This window comes from Centrocercus urophasianus, unplaced genomic scaffold (assembly GCF_019232065.1).
Source record: "Centrocercus urophasianus isolate 14NV4802_14NV808 unplaced genomic scaffold, USGS_Curo_1.0 seq_28, whole genome shotgun sequence".
In the NCBI taxonomy this organism is placed as follows: Eukaryota; Metazoa; Chordata; class Aves; order Galliformes; family Phasianidae; genus Centrocercus; species Centrocercus urophasianus.
In genome coordinates, this window is record NW_024884844.1 from 10,553,960 (window position 1) to 10,577,282 (window position 23,323).

The following is a 23,323-nucleotide window of genomic DNA, read 5'->3' on the forward strand; positions in this document are numbered from 1 at the left end:
TGAGTGATAAGGAGTATTTGAAATAAGCAAACCGCTTATAAAATGGGAGCCTTTAGTCTTTGTTTTCAATCACTTCACAGAATGCTTTTTACTTATTCTGCTGTGGATCAATCTCCTGCTGCAGACAGAGGGGAGAAAGATGGCAGTGCCTGCCTAACACAATCATAATTGTCTCTGAAGTTGTCTTTTGCAAATGCTGCTTCCTTTTATTAAAGAGGAGATTTATCAAGCAGAACATACAGGTTTTAGCCTGTCTTGGAGATATGGTATAAAGTTAGGAAAGAAAGCAAGCAAACATAATTTTGTCTCCTGTGTGCTGGGTCTTTGAATATTGTAATAGGTTAATTGGATCACAGAAAGGTTGTTTTCTGAAAACAGAGCAGGTTATAAGGGGTAACAGTTTTCCAATGACACGGATGAGGTTTGTTTTGTGGGCATGAAATTCAATAATGGAAAGCTTTTAATAAATATATAATTTACGGAAGACAAATGTAGTGTCATATTTAATTTGGGATGCTAGCATGCAGCTAAAAGTGATCTACGGATTAACCATTAGTTTGATATGGGAGTGGTGCAGTGAGCAAAGGATTGCTCATGCAGAATTTGCTGTGAAAACCACAGATTTCTTGGAAAGAGCAGAGATAGACAGGAAAGCACCATTTTTGATTTTATTTTTTTCCTAGTCTCAAGAGTTCCATAGAAACATTAAGGCTGCAGATAACACTGTTTTGAGCTGCAATCACTGACTAGCTGTCTTTGTATCTGCAGTAGAACGGGCACAAGGTGACCTCTTCCAGCAGGATGGAGCTCGTGGATGCAGTGCTATCAGAGGGAAAAAATATCAGAGGAGAGCAGTTTAAGTGATGAAAAATCTTGTTTTTCTTGCTCAAGAGCTAGGTTCACTTGTATTTCTTCTCACAAACTCCAAGTTCCTCATGTTTGGAGAAGGGAAATTAGAACAACTTTTATTCCTCCTGGATCATCCTCTGAACAGGTCCTTAGGACTCACTGACAGCTATCAGCAGGTCTTGTTGTTCAATGTTGTTAAATAATTTTAAATAATTTTAAAGATTTCAGCAACACAAAGAAGGCCATTGAATCTCTCAATCAAGGTGGTTCTTGGCTTTTCCTGTGATGGCAGAAGCTTAGACCTGCACAGCAAGGATTTAGGAATAAACTCTTCTTTTTCACAGATTTCCATGATCTTTGATTAAGTTTTCATGTATTGAGCTTAGCCCATGACTGTGTCTCTTTCCAAGGTTGGTATAGTTGTAGCTCAGGGAAGCCACACCACTTGTGATATAGTGGGATTGTCTCTCCTTTGTTGATTAGGGGCCAGGACACGAGAAAGACAGGATTTGCTTCTCCTTGCTTGCTGCTCCCCTTCTTCTTTTTGCCCCAACATGTTTTCCTTTCCTCTTTCTCCATCAGAGTGGCTGCTGCCCTCCCTGCCTGCTTGAGCTTGCCTTCATCTCTCCCTCTGTTCACTCTCTTTCCACCTTCAGCAAACTCTATTGATGGGTGATGACTACAGCAATGTGCACAAGCCTATCTTCCTTCCAGCTGAAGAAAACTCTGAAAGCACTGATTTGTCAAGGGTGAATTACTACTTTTCAACAACAGACATCAGGCAAAACAGAAAGAAATAGGAATTGATTTTCTCCATATCTCAACACAGTACTTTGCCTTAGAGTCCCTCATCCTGCCTGAAACCTTTCACCAGTGGTTGATAAAGGTTTGAGAATTTGTTGCTTAATACTCTGTAATAACAATTAGTTGTTACTCCATTAGCTCTGTCTGTGATTAACTGTGGCCAAAAGGCATCTGTTATTCCCCTCCCTAGAGCTATGTAGCTATGGCTGCTTCCTGTTAAGTTGCCACATTAATAATGGCCTGTTATATTCATTAGGCCATTTTGGCTTGTTTTTTTAATTAGAGATGAGGTTTATGTTGACATCACAGCTACCACCTACGACAGATTATTGTATCAATATGTTTTCTTACTTGTTTTACAGATAAACTAATGACAAAAATAAGTCTGAAATCTTACTTTATGTATAGGCTTATGACCTGATTTTTGTCTGAGGTATTAATGGCAATAAATCTGCTAGTGGTTTGCCAAGAAATGGAAATACTTCATTGCTTTTTGTTTTTCTGTGGCTGACCTGAAAAAGAAATATTTTCCTGCTAGTGTGGTGTAGTGAGTCAGACAAGGAATCTTTTTCCTTCTCTGTGATGACATCTCAAACATTTGTTTACTTTCCTGTCTTTAGAGAAACGCTGACTGAAAACATTTTTCTTATTTTATTTTCTCAACACTTCACAATGTTTCTCAGGAATTATGAATCAAACCCAAAACAGTATATACATTTTTTTATTTCAGGTGCCCAAAGACATGAAGTAGCCTTAATGAATGGACTAACTGTTAACTTGCATCTCCTGATGGTATGTCTTCATGAGTTTTATCTGATATGTCGACAAATGTTTTTTCCTTTATTTATGAATGGCTGTGACAAATATGCTTTTCTTAATGTAAGTAAACTGTTTTGTGGGGATCTCATTAAGGCAACACCAGGCAAATGCTAAACTTTCCTTAAGCCCTTGAAATAGTGTCTTGAGCAACATCATTTCTGTACAAGACTTGGCTCCCCTTGAACAGAAAAGCTGGACAGAAAGATGATTTCAAGGAACAGGTTGCCCAGGGAAGTGGTAGTGTCACCATCTCTGAAGGTGTTTAAGGGAAGGGTAAATGTAGTATTCCAGAACATGATTTATTGGACAGTATTGGTGGTAGATGGAGGTTCTTTCCAACCTTAATAATTGTATGACTTCATAAAGTTTGAGCTTTTCTCACATGTGCTGTCCTCAGAGAGGATATCAGAATATTAATTGATGGTAATTAAACATCCTAAATAGCTGCTCAACTCTGGATTCCATGCCAAATTTGAGAGCTAAAGAAAGACAAGACCAAAGAGTAAAGATGGAGCAGTAATGTCTATTAAATTTCAAATCATTATTTAAGTCCTGAATTTTATATAACTACAAAATGCAAAACATCTGTTTGTTGGTTTTATGACACCGTGGCCCTAAATGTGATTTCCTTTTAAGTAGCTCCCTCAACAGTTATATCCAGGGTTCTTCAGTGATTCCAAAGTTTGCATCAAATGAATGATCCCATGAGGTTTTGTGTGGTCAACACATAGAATAAACGTATTAGCATTTAGATCTTGTCTGTAACGTATCTCTGAATTTCTCAAATTAAGGCACCTGAAGCAGGGCAAGGTGGGGCTATGTATAAGCTAATTGACCTAATTGCTTTGCTGAGAATTAGGTGCAATGCAGCTAGAAATCGAGTAAACAGCCCAGATTGAGCCCTGTGGAACTGTCTCTACATCTCTATCATGAACAAGAGGGTTCCTAAGTCTGCTCCTACTCCTCCTCTTGATGATGATGAGTAGGAAAGGCAATTCCCCTGAAGATGCTGAGATGGGTGAGAATGAGGTCTTTACAGAAAGCTTGGTCCTTTCATTCAGATTGTTTCAGAGGCAATGGTTTGATAGCTAATGTTTTAGAGCTGAGATGGAAATGCAGCTCTTTTGTGCTGTTTGCTATTCTTCAGAAGGGAGATGGGGCTGGGCGAAATCCAGACTTTTCCCTGTCTGCAGTCAAATCTTTGCTGTTGATTCTTGTAAGAGCAAGTTTTCACTATTGGATTTTTCGTGACCTTCATTATGAATCTATGAAATACAGTATTATAATGTTCTCCTACTTTGATAAATGTTATACGGACAGAGAAATATTTGTGATTTCTGGGGATTCTCTGTAGTCTGCATGAAAGTAAAACAGTCTTTATTAAGTTACATGCTGGGAGCATCTCTGCTGAGGTACATTTCAACATATCTTTTTTTTTTTTTGTTCCTAACAGCTATCTTTCTTCAAGCCTACTCCAACACGCTATAAAATTCTTCTAGAAGCCAAAGCCTTTCCCTCTGACCATGTAAGAAATTAATATTTTACCATATTTGTATTATTAATCATATTTTTCCAAAGAATATCAGTAGCCTGATTTGAATATTTATTAGCTCATCTTGTCCAAGTAACGTTACAATAAAAAAATCTGTCAGAAGCTTTTGAGCTAAGCATATTTTACAGATCGTAACTTTATTCCTTTTGTTCAAATAAAAAATGTTACAAGAGGAAAAGATTGAATGGGCACATTGATTTATTAGTCTTTTTAAAGACATCGAGCAAACTACTGGCCTAAATCAACTCGAGTTGTAAATGTTTTATTAATTCTTGTTGCTGTTTTACTTTATGAAACCAAATCAATACAAATTCACAGCATTAACACTTATGTATCCCCAGACAGAGATGGAAATGTTTGTTCTTAGCACTTTGGATTACTAGTTCAAACATAATTTGTCTGCTATAAAATGAGATGCAATTGTCCATGCATCATAGCTTACAGAAAATTAATCTTTGCATTTGTGACCCACTGCTACTTTATCATCAGCTCCGTAAACTCATGGAAATTGGTAACAAATTTGATTTCTAAGGTGTGATAGACATGACTCAAACTACTTCCAAGTTTATTTGTGTTGAAGAAGGCAGCACAACTGTATAAACTTCAAATTGCCTTTGTTTCAAACAAAGGCAATTTCATGCTAATCTTGCATTTCTTCCAGGTGCACTTGTACGCTGGGACTCCATCTTTTTAAATTTCTATGGTGCTTCAGTAATACTCAGTGCAACTCCTGTCACTTCGGTTCTTGTCATGTAATTTTAATCTATTTCATGGTATTACTTGATAATTTTTATGCTATCTCCAGAACCATTATTTACTGATTTAAAATATCAGTGTATAAGAATTTAGAACTCTCATTTCCTCCTGGCTGTGCAGCACATGAGGGTAAGTAACATGGGTAAGAACATGTGCCAGTCAGACCTGTTTGCATGGAAAGCAGTGCATATGTGACAGCTTGGGAGTTGGCATGTGCCAAGCAACGTGCATACCCATGGCCCTGGTTTAGCAGAATGAGCTATAGATTGTGCTGCTGTGATTTCACTGGACCATTGTCTGTGAAGGTTTTGTTTGCTGACATGTGGCAAAATGCATCTTTTGCCTTGTTTCCAACCTCATTCTGCTCCATGAGCCTATCCTACAGAATTTAGGCTTTGACTTTGTCCTTGCTGTCTGATGTGAATTAAATTCTGATCTTTTCAAACCGAAGGAAATCTAGAATGTTTTCAGAAAAGTCAGATTAGACTTCGAGCATTAATTTTAGTGAAAGGCAAGCATCTGAATTGCTTTTCTGAAGTTCTGCTGTGCTTGGCTTTTTTTTTCCTTTAGTTGCTTTATCATGCACTTAGGCTAATGTGCTCTGCATGAAAATCTCTTGCAGTATGCTGTTGAGTCCCAGCTTCGATTTCATGGACTCGATGTGGAGAAAAGCATGCTCATGCTGCGGCCACGGGAGGTTGGTGAGATGCACGTCAGCTCTCCTTGCTAGTCCTAAGGCAGAAGTGGATCTCATATGAGAGAAGGCATATGTTTTCAAATATTCTAGCAGCTGCCTGCAGAAGTTATAGTCCCATGTTCCCTATAATGCTTTTACAATATTTGGACAAATTTACACAAGTTTAATGTATATTTAGGTAGAATTTCAGTTTTATGATCAGAATTACAATTGTCTGATTCAACTGGTGCATTTGCCTTAAAAATGTGGCTCTCCGGGGGGGGGGGGGGGGGCCCATTTTTTCCTATTTGCAGAAAGCTAACAGCATCCTGAGAGAACTGCAAAATGGAACAGTTCATTGAGAAACACTAATGTCCTTTTAGTGTCCTAAGGTAAAAGATTGCCATAACATGAGCAGCACTGTGCCTTTATCTGCACAGGCTAAGGAAAAGGTCTGCTTTGAATAATATGCAGCACAGAGTAATTTGAAAGATTGCCTTGCTTCAGTGTTGCAGTATTAAGAACTCTGCCACCTAACTATAAACTGGTGGTGACCTTTTGCTTCTGAAATCTGAATCATCTTGTAAGTAAAGAGCCCACTACTGAATGCTGATAGATTTGCAAGAATGGTTGAGATAACAGCAGTTTGCAATACTTGCAATTCAACAATCTTGTCCCAGCTCTTTTCAGTAACAAGTCTAATTTAATTCTAGCTTTTCACTGCCTAATTGATCCCTAGGTGCTGGTATGTTTTACACAATCCCTTGCTAGTAAAACAGAAGGAGGACAGGGTAGTTGCTTTCCTGTAAAGAATTGAGAATGCGAGACTTTTTGTTAAAGTTCTTTTACATGTAATGACCCCATGTTTGGGGATTGTTGCGCTTTGATGATGCGAGACTTATTGTTTTTGAAACAGAAATATAGCAAACTTATAATGGTTTCCTCTGGGATATGAAGTTTATCAAAAAAGTATAGGATGAAACTATAGGATGACAGCTTTAAGCCTTGGGAATGTCACAAATTTCAGATATTTAAAAATAACCATATATGCTGGCTTGTAAATTAAAGCTGTCTGAAATATTAGAGTACGAAACATGCTAAAATATGAAGTGAATAGACATTTAAAAACTGGCACTTTCGAGATAAGTTTGCTAATTTTCTTTTTTGAAATAACTCTACTCATAGGCTACTTCATGGCTCTACCTTTGTATATCATTACTGTGCTAAGGATTTGCTTTTGATCTCCTTATGCAAGCAGCATGGCTTGTGGTAAAATATAGATTACGAAATCAGAAATGACAGTTTCATTACTGCCAAAGTTGATGTAAAATGCGCGTTTTAACTTTGTTTTAGGGGGAGGAGACCTTGAGGATTGAAGATATTCTTGCTGTGATTGAAGAGGAAGGGGACTCTATTGCTGTTGTTCTGTTCAGTGGGGTGCAGTACTACACAGGCCAGCTGTTTGACATCCCTAGAATAACAAAAGCTGGCCAAAAAAAGGTAGGATTGCTCCAAGGCCAGCCTAAATGTATGTATAGTGAAATATTTTTGATTTCCTCTTTTTGTGGAACAAACTGGAGCGTATGTGGAAAGCTGTGGGACTCTGATAAAAGGTAAAAGCATGCTGTGCACAGATCATTTGGGAACTGAGTGCTGTGGGAAGAAAGAGGGCTGAGAGAGCAGATTTTATAGGTGGGTCTTAAAGGAGGAGATTATGGAGATTATGCATGACTTGACTTCTACCTGGCTTTCCCTTAAGGGTAGAATTCTAAGAGGTTCAGTGCAGTAGAGGGGGAGGAGGAAATCATAGCTTCTGTCTCTCTTTAAAGATTAATTTGTGCTAGATTTCTCCTCGTTTGGCAGACTTCCGTAATTTTCCCTCTTTCCCTGTGGCCTCACTTCGGCAGTGTTCACCCCTAAGGCAGGTGAGCTCCCACACAGCCAGCACTGCTCCAACCCCACTGCTCACTTTTCCAGAGATGAACGCATCAGCATCGCAAGATGACTGTGTTTTAGTGATGGCTCAGCCTTAGGAACTTGCAGACAGTGTGCTCCATGGGCATAGCTGCAAAACTTCTTTAACCATCTCAATTGCCTCAGGAATCCAAGAGAAAACAGTTTTTAATTAAGTCTTCTTACTCTCCAGGAAGTTTCCAGGCTTTGCATAGGGGCACTCTTTTAGTAGATGTACCTTTTATCTAATTGAGGATTAAACCATTCACAGGTGAATTTATTTAGTATCACTGTGCATTTGCAAAGCAGTAAATTATTTACAATTAGATGTTTTAACTCTGGAGATGTTCCTGACTCGTGTCAGAGTGTGTCTTCCATAGCTGTAGTTTTGGCTGTGGGCGTTTCTCTGGAGGTCAAGGGAGTAAGCAGCTGGGCTCTGAAAAATGACAGTAAAGAGCAGAGCAGGTATGAGAAGAGCAGGTACAGGGACTGTGGATTATTAAAAAGAGGGGGGTTCTGACTGAACAGCACTTGATGACAGAATTGGTCCTGAACATAATATAAAACAGCACCAACCTGCGACACAGATGTAGAGAGCCAAGGAAGAAGGAAAGGAAGGCAATCAGCTGTGGGGGCAAGCAGGTCTGTGCATCAGCTCCAAGTAGCTCTAAAAACAACACCTTTGTGGTGCCTTCCGCTTTCAGTGTTTTTCTGAAGGTAAGCAATTAGAAGGATGGACTGCAACATCTGAAGGGCAGACAGGTGATTGATGGGGTGATGCCAGCCAGTGCATTGCTCACTCATGCTCTCTGTCGTAGCAGAACTTTTTGCTCAGCTACTAACACCCACATACAAACCATGCCTCCAAATCCCCTCTGTGAAGGGTCTGAAAAATCTGATATTTCTCTTCACTGTAAACATGAACAATTTGGAAAAATCTCTTTACATTCTCTCTTGTAGATGCCCACTGGACTATGAGCATGCATTTCAAGGAGCAGAAGCTCTGTGGCTTCAGTGAAAGCTATGAACTAACTCACTGACACGCTGAGACATCTTCCAGGGGAAAAATAGTCAGTGATAGTTTGTTCATACAGAGCAAAAATGGGCTTGATGGTTATATTGCTTGAGAGGATAACCAGGATGTGTTATAGAGAGCTTAACATTTCCATAAGGCTGTGCAAGTCAAAATATTAATTCAAGCAGGAGGGTGCGTGGGCTGCTGTGTCCCTGTGAATGCTTTTTAGTGAATGTAGGCATAAATTGTGCATGCAAGTAATTAACCTGTTCGTGGATAGTTTGTTGGACTGGGAAGTGAGTACATTCATGACCTGGGATGTTATTGTATTTAAAGATAAGTAATAAAGTCTGTAGAAGTGCTTGAGCGCCTAGATAGCCTTAAAAGCAAAGTATAAGGCAGCTCTTGTTTTTCAACCACTGTCAGATACATTCAGCTCCACATCCTTATGGATTCTGCCTCTGGGCTAAGTGATGTTTATATGTTTATACAAAACTAGTTTTTAACATACAGTTTCACCACACTTAAACAATCAGCATACTGCAAATATTTACTTGAGCAGCTATTAAATCAGCAATTCATGGAGAGTTTGCTGTGTTAATAGTGGTAAGTTGTTTTCCTGTAAGCTGCTGCTTCTTGATTTTGGAGATTCTGGTTACTGAAGGGAAAATGCTGGGTCCTCAAACACAATTGGCTCCTCTCCTCAGTTCCCAGGTCAGAACTGATGTTAGGAGCTGATGTTGGGCCAGAGGAGAGCAAGGAACAACTGCTGACCCAGCCGTACAGAGAGGAGAAGATGTGATGAAAAGGAAACAGCCTTTGCTGCTTGAGAAATTTGAGTTCAGATGATTAACCTGGGTTGGATTTAATCCAGTGCTTTTGGTCCTCAATTTTGAAACAAGTAGAACTTGAAATGCAATGTCAACTAGAACAGTTCTTGATTATGTTGGACAGTGAGGCTACTGAGTTGTCAACCATCTAGGGAGATTCCAGGTACTTATGATAAGCTGCTATTTTATTGTATTTTTTTTCACAAGGGCTTTTCCATATGTTGTTTGAGGAAGTACTTTGCTTTTGTTTTATTGTCTTTTTCCTCTTTTATGGACCAGTTAGGGAATATTATGAGAACTTAGGATCCAGTATTCTCCCTGAGTTGAAGAGGTATTGTTTATCATGCAGATGTTTCAGTGTCTCAAAAGGTCAACTTGATGACTCAAAGGGAAATTCCAGTGCCATGCAGCAGATCAAGCAGAGCTAGATACATGTGATAAAACTGCCTGATAGGATTAGTCATTAGCATCCATGTCATGTCTATAGGTTTCTTTTCTGTACAGTACTTATCCCTGGGCTGACAGGCTTTCAGAACTTGAAGACCATTTCTTCTTCAAGAGATTCTGGACCTGATGAAACCAGCAGTGGTTAGAATGACTGTCTCATACGTGACATTAACATAGAACAGCTGAAGTCCTTTAAAATGTGCATTAAGAAAGGCTTTGCCTGAGAAGTCATGTTGACAGCAGAAATACAAGGCTCTCCTTAGTGGAATTGAAGAGTAGTGAATGGTCCCATGCTCCTGAGCATAAGCAGTGAAACTGTGCAGAGCTGACAACAAGAAATTGGGAAGGACAATATGAGACAGTGTCATTTGAGAAGAGGGGGAAGAATATCACTAGTCAACTGGTGTGGCTGAGGGGAAAAAAACGTCCTACGGATGGTCTTAATTATTGTAATGGACAATTGAAATAAAGTCCTGCAGTGCTTTACCCCATCAGGGCTTAACTAGAGGTCTGAGCCACAAGCTCTGGAGGTCTGGAAAATGTCCTAGGATCCTTGAGGTCAATCATTTATGAATTAAGTTACCAATTTCCTTTTACATTTTTTAAGCCAATTTCGTAAGTTCTCTACGTACGCTAAGATTCTTCCCAGCGTGAAAGCTCTGCACATAGACAGCTTCATTAAGTCATTAAATATTAAATGAACTAAATTAAGCTTGAAAAATTACCTCAGGCTATTTTTCCATCTTAGGTCTCTCAGATAAATCAAAATTACAGCGTATTGTGCTAGAGACCCATCAGCAGGCTGAAAGAGGATGTAACAGTTTTTCTTGTTCCACATTTCTGTGCTTGCTGTAGAGGTTGCAGGAGATTTAGTTGTTTTATTCCTCTGCAAGCAAAGAAATGGCTGACTTCTAGGAGACTGCCTTTCAAATATGATTTTCATTTTATAAGTTACATTGTACTTTTCACTGTCTCTGTACAGTATGTAAAGTATTTTAATCTCTTGAGTCCCAGTAGGAGGAGATTTAAGATCCTTCATCTTCATTTCTTTTCCCGTCTCGCTCTAAATGTCCCAGCTTTGCTTGTGTGAGGCTGTCATTTCTCTCCGTCTCTCCAAATGTCATTGTCCATGCTGAGTTGTTACCTGCTGGTTATCAGCAGCTACCCAGACATATTGCAGGAATGACTTTAAGATGTTAAAATAAAACGGAAGAGGCAGGGGAGTGCTTGCGTCCTTCGCTTTGCCCATAACAGATGGAGAGCTCTGCTTTCCCTGTGCCTGGGGAAGTGACGTTCCCACGCAGTCCCTGCTCTGCGTGGTGTGTGCAGGGAGAGCTGTTTCAGTTTGTTTTACTTCTTCCATGAAATCTGTGTGGCTAAACATTTGCTGTTCATGCGACTCGTGCCAGACGCCTTCCTAGGAAAGCCAAAGCAGCATCATCGTTTTTGGGGATGACAACTTGAGCAAAACATGAATGGGATTTCCCGAGGTGATGCAGGAAACCAGCACAGAACCCAGGTTCTCAGACTCATGAAGTTTAATGGTGCTCTGTGGGATTTGCCAAGCCATTTCAAAACAATGGGGATTGGTTAAAATGGCTGAGGGATATGTCCCGTGGGTGGCATGCTGGTGACTATTTGCTTGGTGGGCTGCAGGTGCATGGCACTGATGCAAGCCAACACCTACCAGCTGGCGTCAGTGCTCTTGGCACACTTGGGCATATTGACGTTACAGATGTAGCTCTGGCTATGGAACATCTATTTAGTACCATGATTACAAGGGCATCCAACTTCCTGGTGTCACAGAATCATAGAATGGTTTGGGTAGAAATGGACCTTAAATCCCATCCAGTTCCAAACCCCTGCTGTGCGTTTGTTGCCCCTCACCAGATCAGGCTTCCCAGGGCCAGATCCAACCTGGCCTTGGGCACCTCCGGGTATGGGGTATCCACAGCTTCTCTGGGTGCCTCACCATCTTCTCTTATTTTCACTCTACAATCTTTTCTCAATTATTCATCTTGCACTTAAATATATTGTAGAAATTACTGCTTACATGTAAGGAAGGGCAAATGAATTCAAGACAGAATTTACCATAGAGTTGCATTTCTTATGCACTTTTTTCCATGAGCAGCAAGTTCTTTTGTATTAATATTGTTAATGTGCTGCCACGCTAATTCTCCAAGACTCCTAACATATTGCAGTACGCCTGTTGTTCACTGAAACCAATGAATTTCTTATAGCAGTTTAAAAAAAAAAATTGGTGTAGTTCGTATGCATGTAAATGTTTGAATCCAGACAACGGATGTTTTGAAGCCGGGTTAATGTCTTAAGCTTTTTCATTCACTAGCAGATTGGTTTTAGTATCTTATTTTCTGAACCTAAACCATTTTATCTCTGGATGAGAGCATTCCCATGGGCATCCAGTGTGCTTCAGCTCTCTGCATTAACCTCATCATTTACGTTTGTTTGTCCTAACTTACTCCTGAGTGTCTCTATGAAGGCAAGTTGCAGTGTGTGTGAAGGCTGGAATATTTATTGGAAATCTGGTTCTGTTTAATAGCAGATGCTTATATTATGCAAATACTGTGGCAGTGGATTTTCTTCTTCCCATCATTTTGGGTTGGTTTTTCCAGCTGATAACTTCACTAGTTCCTCCACTGGAATTACCATTGGATCTTCTTAAAATGCTGCTTCATTCAAATTGTTATCTATCTTATACAGAGGATTAAATATACCAAAGTATTGTTTAAATAATTCAGTTCAGACTCCCTTCGTGCAAGAAACAGCAAGAGATTCTTGGAAAAAAAAGAAAAATCCTTTGTTTTATTATTGGATGCTGTTTTTTTTCTGAAGCCTGGGCTCTCACTCTTATGCCTACCATGCTGTTTTCAAGCTGGCTGTTTGTGGTTTTTAAAGCAAAATGCAAAATAGCATTTTATTTGTAGTCTAGGCACAAAAGGCAGTTTTATTTCTCTGTGCTTAAGTAAATAGCAAAGTTAAGAAGACTTTCTTAGTTTAAAAAATGCTGCCATCCAGTGGCTGTTTTGTGTGTAAAACTGCTATTTGTGATCTTACACATATGTATTATGTATCGTTTTTTCTCCTTCCTTACACAGTGCCCCACGCAAGTTTTGGTTGTTAAAATACACCCAATTTTAACAGAGAAATGGCAGTGTGTTAACAAATACAAAAATCCCTAAAAAATCAAGATGTTGCATAGGATGCTTATCTCACTAATTTGGATTCCCAAAGAGCAACATCGGGGTTTGAAAATTGAGGGGACTTTAAACATAAGAAAACATTAAAATCTAACTGCTCTTCTCTGAATAATGTCATTATGTATATTACTGTTTCTCCTCTGCCTAGAGCTTCTCTGACTGCTTATTTCGAGTGATCCCACTTTACTGCATGAGGAAAAAAAAATAGAAATCTAAACTATCTCCTAGTGTCCTTGAAGACAAGCCCATAAAACAAATGACAGTTTTGGTAGATACATACAGCTCTCATTCATAGTAAAAATATATAGATGATGGAACTTGTTATCAAGCCTGTATAGAGAGCAATACATACAACTAGCTCTGAAGATACTATTTCAAAGTAACTTTAAGGTGCTGATTATCGTGATAAGCAATATATTAAATATTTTTCCTGCAGGGTTGCTTTGTTGGATTTGACCTGGCTCATGCTGTTGGGAATATAGAGCTCCATTTGCATGTCTGGGGAGTGGATTTTGCATGCTGGTGCACCTACAAGGTAAAAGAGATTCCTTGTTTGAGGTCCTCTATAATCTCATTTATAGAGGTAAGATGAGTATGAGCTATACCTGACATGTTATTATTCAAAGCTTGGGTTGAATCTTTGAACCATCTGCAGCACCTCTTGAAGGATACTGACTCTAGTGGTGCTTTTGTTATGAGAAGCTCCAAAAAGTAAGCGGTAAGTTGTTGTTAGTGTTAGTGGATGTTGGTAGATAGATGCTAGCAGTGGCTAAACATCTGCCCTGATGGATGTTCAGATCCAGGGCCATGGAATCAAAGGCTCTCCTCTTATTTCCCACACAGAGAAGTCTTGCCACTATGGGATTTTTGTAAATTGTCTCTAAATGAGAGCAATTTCCCCTAAACTCAAAGAATTTCAGGTCATGCAGCAGGATATCTATTAGCTCTCTTCACTTTCTGTTGAGATTGAGAGTCAATAAACACAGGTTAATGAATTATTTCTCTGTATATTATAATGTGTGTCTGCTTCAGCCTTTTGTCTGTTAGATTTCAGATACCATATGTAAGCCAAGAATATTTTTAGAACTAATTTGAAAAAATACATCTACTTCTACCTACGTTAGCACTTCGAGACAAGTGCTAAGATCTCCATTTAAAAAACCATGAGAAATATTGAAATTAGTCTGTTTTATAGAGCAGGGTGAGGTAAGAAAAGCTATACATTACAGATAACGAGCACAAAAGATGCTTACATTTTGATTTGTTCTTTCCAGTATTTAAATTCTGGAGCAGGAGGCCTTGCTGCTGCCTACATTCACGAGAAGCATTCCCAGAGTATTCAACCAGCGTAAGTGCATTTCTGAACTTAAATACAGGGAGCTGGAAAGGTATACAGGACTCCTGACCATCGACTTGTAATATGTTTGTATGGATGGATGCAGAAAAAAATTCCCTGCTTCAAAGAAGACTTATTAGACTAATATTTGTTGCTGACTTATTGCCTTAATGAAGAACGTAGTGCAAGTTTAGATAATCTGGTTATCTGACTTTGTTATCTCAGAAGGGTTATTTTATGCTAATTTGGGTATATTTTGAAATTGTTAGTGTTTGAGCTCACATCTTCAATGATTTTTCCTTCAAGTCTGCTATTGGTTCTAAACTAAGCGTAATCATAAAAGAGAATGCTTATAATATTAAAAATACGAAACCCAAATCATGCCTGTGAGATTGCTTAATGTAAAGAGAATACTTAATATCTTCTTTTTAAAAATGGATTTTTTTTAATCATTGAAGTCTTTTATTGGTGAACAAAAATCAAAGGCAATTTCAACTCTGTGTCTAATAGCCCTTTAATACTGGCATGTTTTCATTAAAATTATATCCACTGGTAAAGCTGGAAAGCATTACATGGAGATCTGTGCTCTCAAAGACTTTATAATCCAGGAAAAGCTGTGCTATCAGAACTGAAGTTAGCTGCATTAAAAAAAAAAAACAACCTGTTATTTAAAACATTATGTCTGCCCTTTATGTGTATTAAGAACAGTAGGATTAATACTTTTAATGCATTGACAAATGTAAACACTTTCTGGCTTTAATGCTTGGAGAATTTGCTGGCACTTGCTTTTATTTTAGCTTGAGGAAGGCAAACTAAATCAGGTTTCAGAGAAATAATATTATAATAAACAGCTTTGCTGTGCTATGTGCTGGTTTCAGACTGTCTAGACTCTCAGGAGATAACAAAATAACGCTGATAGGTTCTTCTCAGTCACCCATAACAGAAAACTCATTAGGATGACATATGACCTGCTGTGAGCTGATTTGATCTTCATGTGTGAATGCTGGCAAAATATTCCAGATATTGGGATAGCGCTGCTGGAAAGGTGTCTGTTAGTCCACCATTAGTCAGCAGGTGCAGGCTTGGTCTCCTGGCCTCCAGCTTTGGCTGTGGCATGCAGGGAAGATGCTGGGCAGAGGTGGAAAAAGTGCACCAGCTGGAAATCACAGAATAGCAATAGAAAGAATGAAAAAAGTCTCAAGAACTTTGTGTCTTTCTTCTTCCTTGATGAAACATTGGAATTTCAGGGAGGGGACTGGCTTGGTAGTGTAGGGAAGGGCTTAAACTAGTTTTTCCTGAACCTGCTTCTTCGTACATAATCATTAACTTGTGTATTGGATCTCGATGTTGAATGCCTTAAATACAAATGCTTGTATGAAAGTTTTTCAACCTGGGACTCAATTGAGAATATTATTCCAAGCTTCCTGTGTAGACCTTCTGTATTATTTAATCACAGTTATTTCATATTTCTTAAGATCTGATAATCACTCTCCAAAGTGTTTGTAGCTAATACATCCTGGTTTTTTTTTTTTCCTCTTCCCTACCAACCAGCCTTTTCAGGTTTCCAAATAAGACAGTGAGACAAAGGAGAATTTGTCTTTGTCAAAGTATTCAATTTTATAGCTGATTTAAATGCAGAGCAATTTGCTGTATGTTGTACAATCAAATAGAGTGGAATTTAACTGCTCTGGAAGTTGCAGTTTTTATGTTGAATCTGAAAAAAGTCTTTGGCTGTCATCTGAATCAAGGATGACACCCAGTGGCCAGACAACTCCATTCAAAACCGAAGCACTAAATACTTCCTTCACTTCCACCACATCCACACATAAAGGCTAATTAAATTCCATTCCAGCTGATAGCCCTTTGTCATTTAAAGCATCTGAAATATTGTTTTTTTTGCTCATGATCGGCATTATGGATGTCACTTTACCCAATTCTATGGATTTAATTTGTTTCAACCTTTATATTTTCTAGAAGTTATTGACTAAGTAGTTATTTATCTATTGGAATTATATATCATATTTTAATATTAAATATATATATATATATTCTGATCATAATTCAGAGAGACAAACCCAGAATATCTGCCAAGTGCCTTTTTCTATTACTTCAGGGCAAAAAGGACTTAAGTACTCAGTGGAAATTAAACAATTTAATCCATATTTCTTTACTTAGACAGTCTTAAGCCCAGCTACTGCCTTTCATCAAAGGCATTTAGAGGTGTTTTGTTGTTGTTTTAATTTCCTTTATTTCCATATGTGTGCTTTTTTTTTCTTGTGCCCAGAGTCTTGCTAATATGAACATTGCAAGGAAGTGGGCATTGGTGTTGTAGGTATGGCTGCTATATTACCCACAGATGTTGTTCCATCCAGTCTGCTCCCTGGACTAGAAAAAGTGAAAGCTCTGCTTCTTTCTGTATTCTTTTTTATGCATATGTGTATGTATAGAGAGATTTATTAATTTTATTTTAGTAGCCTTCTCACAGCAGATAGGGCCATCTCAGGACTGATCTCTGCTTTGAGCCTGCAAACTGAGGCATTGTGTCAGCCTAACTGTAAATCTAACACCTCCAAACCTGCACTGTGCAGTAATACCATGTCATATTCCAACAGACTGAAATAATCACCAATCTCACTTCTGTTTATGTGCTAGTTTCCCACTAGTTTCTCTGAAGTCACTAATTCACCAGTTCAAGAGCTGGGTTTGATCCCTGGGCCTGGTGATCAGAAGGTGGAAGGTATGGGCAGCACAAGCTTATCTGTCCCCTTCTTCTGTGTCACTGCAAATACTATCCTGCACTTGAGCTTAGCTAGATATCGTCCTCTAACTCATAGCAAGGCCATGGGTTTAAAAGTTACATTGTGTAACCATCCTAATTAATATCTGTACCTGAGTATTTTGGGCAGTCCTTCACTAGTCCACTTTCTTTCTTCCCACAGTAGTAAAATTTAATCAATCTGACATATATGGGCCCCATATATCCCTATTCTCTCATGATCTCAGCTCCTTTGAAGTCTATTTTATTACTTGAATGGCTCTTTTTAATACCTGTTCTATCTATATCACATATATCACAGAGCAGTATACTCTTGGCTAATTGTGCCAGAGCCATTTCTCTGTGGCAGTAGACCTGGGCAGAGTATGGAACACTGCTGATGCTTTGACCACTGGCTGCATGCTGATCCTAGGCCACCAAATTTCCATTTGAATTCTGTTGTGTTGCAAATGGGAGATTAATACTGAAAATCAGCTTGACTTGCGTTTTGAGCTCAGAGAAACCCTTTTTTTTCCTGATTCTCAATTTCTCCATTTATGAAAAGAAGGGTAATGATAATTTGCCGTGCATTAGGGACAAAGTTAGTGGGCGTGGTAAGGAAGGGTTGGTGGCTGGACTTGATGATCTTAGCGGTCTTTTCCAACCTTAATGATTCTATGATTCTTTAGAGAAATGTGCGAGTTTGCAAGCACCTAGGATATATGGTACAGCAGCAGCCAGGTATTCATATCAACTGTGAATGCATGGTGAGCTTAATCCTGCTGTCAGCTGACGTAAGGGATGGGGAGGGAACAAACTCTCGGAGTCTTGAGATAGGAATGGAACAAAAGTCCTCGCTGAATCCTTGTAAGAAAAAGTAAGGCACAATTTAAAAAGATGAAAGGGAAATAAATGTATGTAAAGTAGTCAGGAGAATAATAGATAAGACTTGGCAGAGGATTAAATGAAAACTGTACACAGCCTAGCGTTTAAAGCAAAAGGATTTATCAAGACTTCAGCACAGACTAGCAGCAGGTAAAAAAATGAAAAGTTTAAGTGATGTGAAGAAGTGTTGTGTGTGCAGGAAGCAGCTGATGTCCAAATCACATCTACTTTTGCTATAGAGTAAAAAAATAAAATAAATAAAAACAACCATTTCATAGAACCTTTGAGAAGGACAAGATACCCTCAGACAAGTTCTTCATATATTTAGGTGAAAAATCAACCATTTCTCTTAGATCTCTTTTCCTTTAGATTTCTTGAAAATTGAAAATACCAGAGCACAAGAGGTTTCTCTCTACCTTTTTATGTTGGCCTGCATATCTTTTCGGTAGGTGGACTATTTCAGTGATATGTGATAAATGTAAGCTGTGTCAGTGACTGATGTCTCCCTTTCCCTCCTCTCCCTTGTCCCCACCCTGCTCCCATGCCTAATCCTCTCTTCCCATTTGCTCTACTTTGGAAGTAGAGGCTCAGTTCCTTCCAGGGTTCTGGTTGTTTTCCTTTAGTTATTCTCTCAATTTCTGGAGAGATACCGTATTATCCCTTTTAGAATTGGAGATGCTTAATCCCCAAACGAAGTAGCTGAAGCTTCTTTGTCGTTGAGAGCAATATGGCTTTGGAGTGAGGTGATTATTGTTGAGAACGAGGGAGAATAACAGAAACGTTGGGAAGGTTGCTTTATAACTACAGTACCAGAAAGAAGTAAAGTTGGTTAAAATGTTTCTGAGAGCAGGGGACTGATGTTCCAATTGTTGCCCTTGTAGTCTATCAGATCTTGATACTGCTGATAACTGGGTAGAGCATCCTGGCCTGGCCAAGTCAGTCTGAAGAAGCAGTGCTGAGACTTCCAGGACACTGCACTGAACACGGTGTGTTGGAAAGTCAGGGGTCACAGATGATAGCGTGTGCGGCTGTGTGCAGAAGGGCCTGTCGTGGTGCACTCAAATTGTGGAGTGATGTATAGGCAGTGTCTTTGCGGAGCGCAACATGTGTCCCCGGAGTGCATGAAGTGTTCTGTATTGAGGTAGAAAGGAACTGTTTCTTTGCCAAGGAGATGAGAGCAATTTAGATCCTTGAGCTAATTTAGAAACCAAAAGTTAATACCTCCCTTGGGAAAAGGCTGTTTAGGAATAAAGGCATCGGCTAATTAGGCTTAATTGCATTGTCTTGGGACAAGTGATTTATTAGGCCAATCTAGACCCATGATGGGCCTGCAGGGGTGTGTTCTCATATTCACTAGCTGAATGGCAAATATCCAGTAGTACTTTTTAACTTTGGAATAAGTCTTTGGGACAAAAAAAGAGAGGTTAATGTGCATTCCCACTTTCATCTTGTCAGCTCTGTGCATCCTTTTATGTCACTGCCATGATAAAAATCATTTTTGTCTTGTTCTTTGTCAACATTTTCTATCTTCCTTCAAATCCTCCCTTGTAATTAAGCTTCATCTTCAAGCAGTCTTTTCTCATTATAAATAATCCTCCCATTTTCTCCTCCCTGAAGGTGTTTCCTTACGTGTTGTCATCACTGCTTTGTCTGGGTTTTAAGGTCTGCAAGAGAGGGCCTGTGAGTCTCCTTGTAAATTCAAGGGATTATGTACAAGTAAAGTTGCTGGATATCAAGTATGCATTCCTTATAGTGCAGCTGGAGTGTGTATGAAAGTGATGCGCTGTTATCATTCCCTTTGTGTGCTCCCATGATGTACAGACCTTTACTGTAAGTTTTGAATTCTTAATCTTTGCAGTAGAGCATGTGGAAAATCAGAGATGTGTTTCCATTTATATTTCTCAAGTACACAGCTTTAAAAAGCATGGTGCCGAACTGATATCTGCTTTTGACTGTAGGCATCAAAATGCTGAAATAAGCAGAGATAAACAGGCAAACAAAAGCACTTAGCTTCTCTGAGTCATGTATTCTCACAAACAGTATTTATAGCATTGGTTGTTTTGGCTGCAGACGTCTACAGATATCTTACAGGCAGACTTGGGGATTTCATGTTATTTAAGCCTTGGCCTCTAATCTCTTGCTTTTTCATTTGTCCAAAACTCCAGCAACATGAAGAGATGTCTTTTCAAGCATTCTTCTCACAGTTATTTTTTTCCCAATACTGGTCAAATCTTTTAGTTCTTTCTGGTATTCATTCTCCAATACCAGCATACGTGATAGATCAGAGCCAGTTCCAATTTACTTTCAATCTCTCCTTCTGGACCGTGCTGGCAGGACACAAAATACTTGTTTGCTCTGCCACAGCCCCTTCCTGCCTCTAGCTTTGGAAGTGAGAGGGGAGGCAGCTACACTTCTCACAAGGGCAATTTGCCATCTGAAACCTGAAGTTTTTCTCATCAGCTGGTGTAAGTCACAACTGCTTGAACACATGAAAGGAACCCAACAGGCTTAGGCTGGTGGAAAGGTGAGTGTAGCCTAAGGGCAATTCTTGCATCCCCATTAACTAGCAAGGAAGAAATCCTGGGGCTCTCCTCAGAGTCTATGGCTGCTGTGATCTCTTTTTCCCACTTCAAAAGATATGTTGTTACCTGCTTGCTCTTTGCACCTCCGATCTCATCCTCAGTTAGTTCTGAATGCTCTTTTCTGCTGTGCCTTAATTTTACCAGTAAGGAAATGCAATGAGCTGGCTTCCTTCCTGCTGAATGAGCTTCCTGAGAGACAGCACTCACGTTGGTGTCATACTTCAAAATGGAAGGCAAAGCTACCTTTCCATGCCTTAGGTCACTGAGATATTATCTCCTCTCTCATGCTTCTCTCACTCTTTGCTTTTCAGTATGCACCCTTGCTCAGGGAAGAAAAAGCTGTTGGAGAGGGACCAAAGGGGGGCCACAAAGATGGTCAGAGGGCTGCAGCACCTCCCCTACAAAAATGGGCTGAGGGAGCTGGGCTTGTTCAGCTGGAGAAGAGAAGGCTGCTGGGTGATCTCATTTCAACCTTTCTATATCTAAAGAGAGCCCCTAAACATGAAAGGAGTCAACTCTTCAAAAGAGTAGATAATAGCAGAACAAGGGGAAATGGTTTTAAGTTGAAGGAGGGGAGATTTATTTTGGATATCAGGGGAAGTTCTTTACTATAAGTCTGGTGAGATGGTGGAACAGGCTGCCCAGAGAGGCTGTGGATGCCCCGTTCATCCCTGGAGGTGTTCAAGGCAAGGTTGGATGGGGCCCTGGGCAGCCTGGTCTGGTATTGAATATAGATGTTGGTGGCCCTGCCTATAAGGTGGGGGAGGCAGGGGGGAGAGGGGAGGGAAATTGAAGCTTCATGATCCTTGAGGTCCCTTCCAACCCAAGTCATGATTCTGTGATGATACTATGAGGTTCAGGATTGGCTGTGCCTTCATGCAGATACCTGTGCTCACTCTGGTGCCTGAAGAGAAGTGAGATACTGTGAGGAATGTTATATATTCCTCTCATCTCCTTCTTCCTCCAAGTTTGAATCCAATCTGGGAGCTCCCTTAATTTCTCGTCTTAGACTTCAGCTCAATAACATCAGTTTGAATCTCCAGTGCCATTTAGTGATAATAAATGTTTGGTAATACATCTATAAGATTCTATTGCAACTATTCTGACGCTTAAAACTTTGAATTCAATTAATTCCAATCTCTGACATACGTTTAGAACAAAACTCCTCATCTAATGTAGATTGCTTTTTGTTTCAGGCAAAGAGCAGAGGTGATAACTCTTGCATTTTAGCTAATAAGGATTCCAGTATGATAAAGGTCTTGCATTAATATTGTGATTGCTCTATTCAAAAACAACAAAGAGTCAAGGAAGCATATCTTCCCAGATCTTTAAATTTTCATATAATAGTCAGGTACATTTATTATTTAGAAATCTATCTAGATATTATTCCCTCAAAGATTCATTCAAGGGATTGAGGAGGCCATAAAGTAAATGCATCATAATAATCAAAACCATCCAAGTTTCCTATAAGTCAGAATTAACAGTTAGAAGTATTTCTTGGAGGGAATGTTGCTTCTGCTTCTTGTTTAATTTAATCTATTTGAAACACCCTAGAAAAATTTACTGAAATCTGAAAGAATGTAATATGCTTTTACCACTACCATAATACAATTGGGAACTATTCAATACTTTATAAAAATAGCTGAGAATTTTATTAATATATCTATACGCTAGTTGGCTCCCTGCTTGATTTTTAATTTCTGATGCTAGGGAGAATATTTGATTTTTACTTCTGCTAAGTGTGTTAGCATACTGTTGGCTGTATTTCCCCTTTTCGCAGATCTGATATTTCTCTAGTGCGAGTGATATATAAGCACTTTGTGCTAATAGTTATTCATAAGCTGATTTTAGTTTTTAATTCATTAGCCTTAGAGGTGTTGTTTTTTGTTGTTTTTGTAAGAACTTTTTCTGGGATTTAGTTTACCCACAGATTGGCTGCTGCTCGATTGTGCTTTCCTTTTGCCTGATGATGGCAAATGAAGTTATCCCCCCTCATCACAAGGTTTGGCGCAGAGCTGTCAGTCCTCCTGGCCCTGATTGCACTTGGGACGTGGCAGCCATTCCTATTCCTCTGCACTTTGTCTCTTGTTGCAGAAGTGAGCTCAATCTCCTTTCCTTCTAACTTGGAGGGGTAATGTGGAGGGACGTTTTGAAATTGGTGTATTCCCACTTGTGTCGAGCCTAAAAGACTAACAGGAAAAAAATCAATGCAAGAGGAGCATGTGCAACCTCTGTCTTCAAATACCTACTGGCCGTAAATCACCTTGTGCTTGATTGACTCAACAGCCTTGGTTTTTCACCCAAGAGTCTCTCTAATTGTGGCAACAGCTGCATTGAATTCCCCACCCTTGAGAACACAGGAGCTGAGAGCTGCCTGGTTACTTTTGGGGAGGAAAAAAAAAAAAAAAGAAAAAAAGGATGGAAGAAGAGCTTGGAGGATTTTGTCATGTCAGCTATTGCAACTGTATTCTCAATAAATGTCATTATGTCCATTATGAAACTGGCTTTTCATGATAATGGTCAAAAAAATTTTGATAGTAGGCAGGAAATGATTTTTTATTTTTTTTTTAACCAAAAACAGTGCTCAAAGTCGTCTTTTTAAGCTGACACTAAAAATGCAAGCTGCTTAATAGAAATATCACACTATTAGCCCCTAATGCAGTCATGTTACCTTGGTCCTTTGCCAAAGTGAAGCCTCACTATATTAAATATGAAAAGTTACTACTTCCACAGTAACAACTTTTCATAAGGATTTGATTGTTTTTCCACTAAGCTGTAAGAAACTGGTCTGTTTATAATGTATGGCATTGCTCACAAGTTGCATGTGCTTAATAATTAGGTAATAA

The 23,323-nt window shown here is 39.2% G+C and overlaps 1 protein-coding gene across 4 annotated transcripts in view; it reads left to right on the top strand.

Annotated features, from left to right (window-relative positions):
- KYNU (kynureninase) overlaps positions 1 to 23,323 on the top strand; it is a 57,674-nt gene that overhangs the window by 21,189 nt on the left and 13,162 nt on the right. For all 4 annotated transcript variants that reach the window (XM_042827053.1, XM_042827052.1, XM_042827054.1 and 1 more), the window contains 6 exons: positions 2,384 to 2,445; positions 3,926 to 3,997; positions 5,403 to 5,477; positions 6,810 to 6,956; positions 13,356 to 13,454; positions 14,194 to 14,267. In XM_042827053.1, the coding sequence (XP_042682987.1) occupies positions 2,384 to 2,445; positions 3,926 to 3,997; positions 5,403 to 5,477; positions 6,810 to 6,956; positions 13,356 to 13,454; positions 14,194 to 14,267 (529 nt within the window). The remainder of the gene's footprint in view (positions 1 to 2,383; positions 2,446 to 3,925; positions 3,998 to 5,402; positions 5,478 to 6,809; positions 6,957 to 13,355; positions 13,455 to 14,193; positions 14,268 to 23,323) is intronic.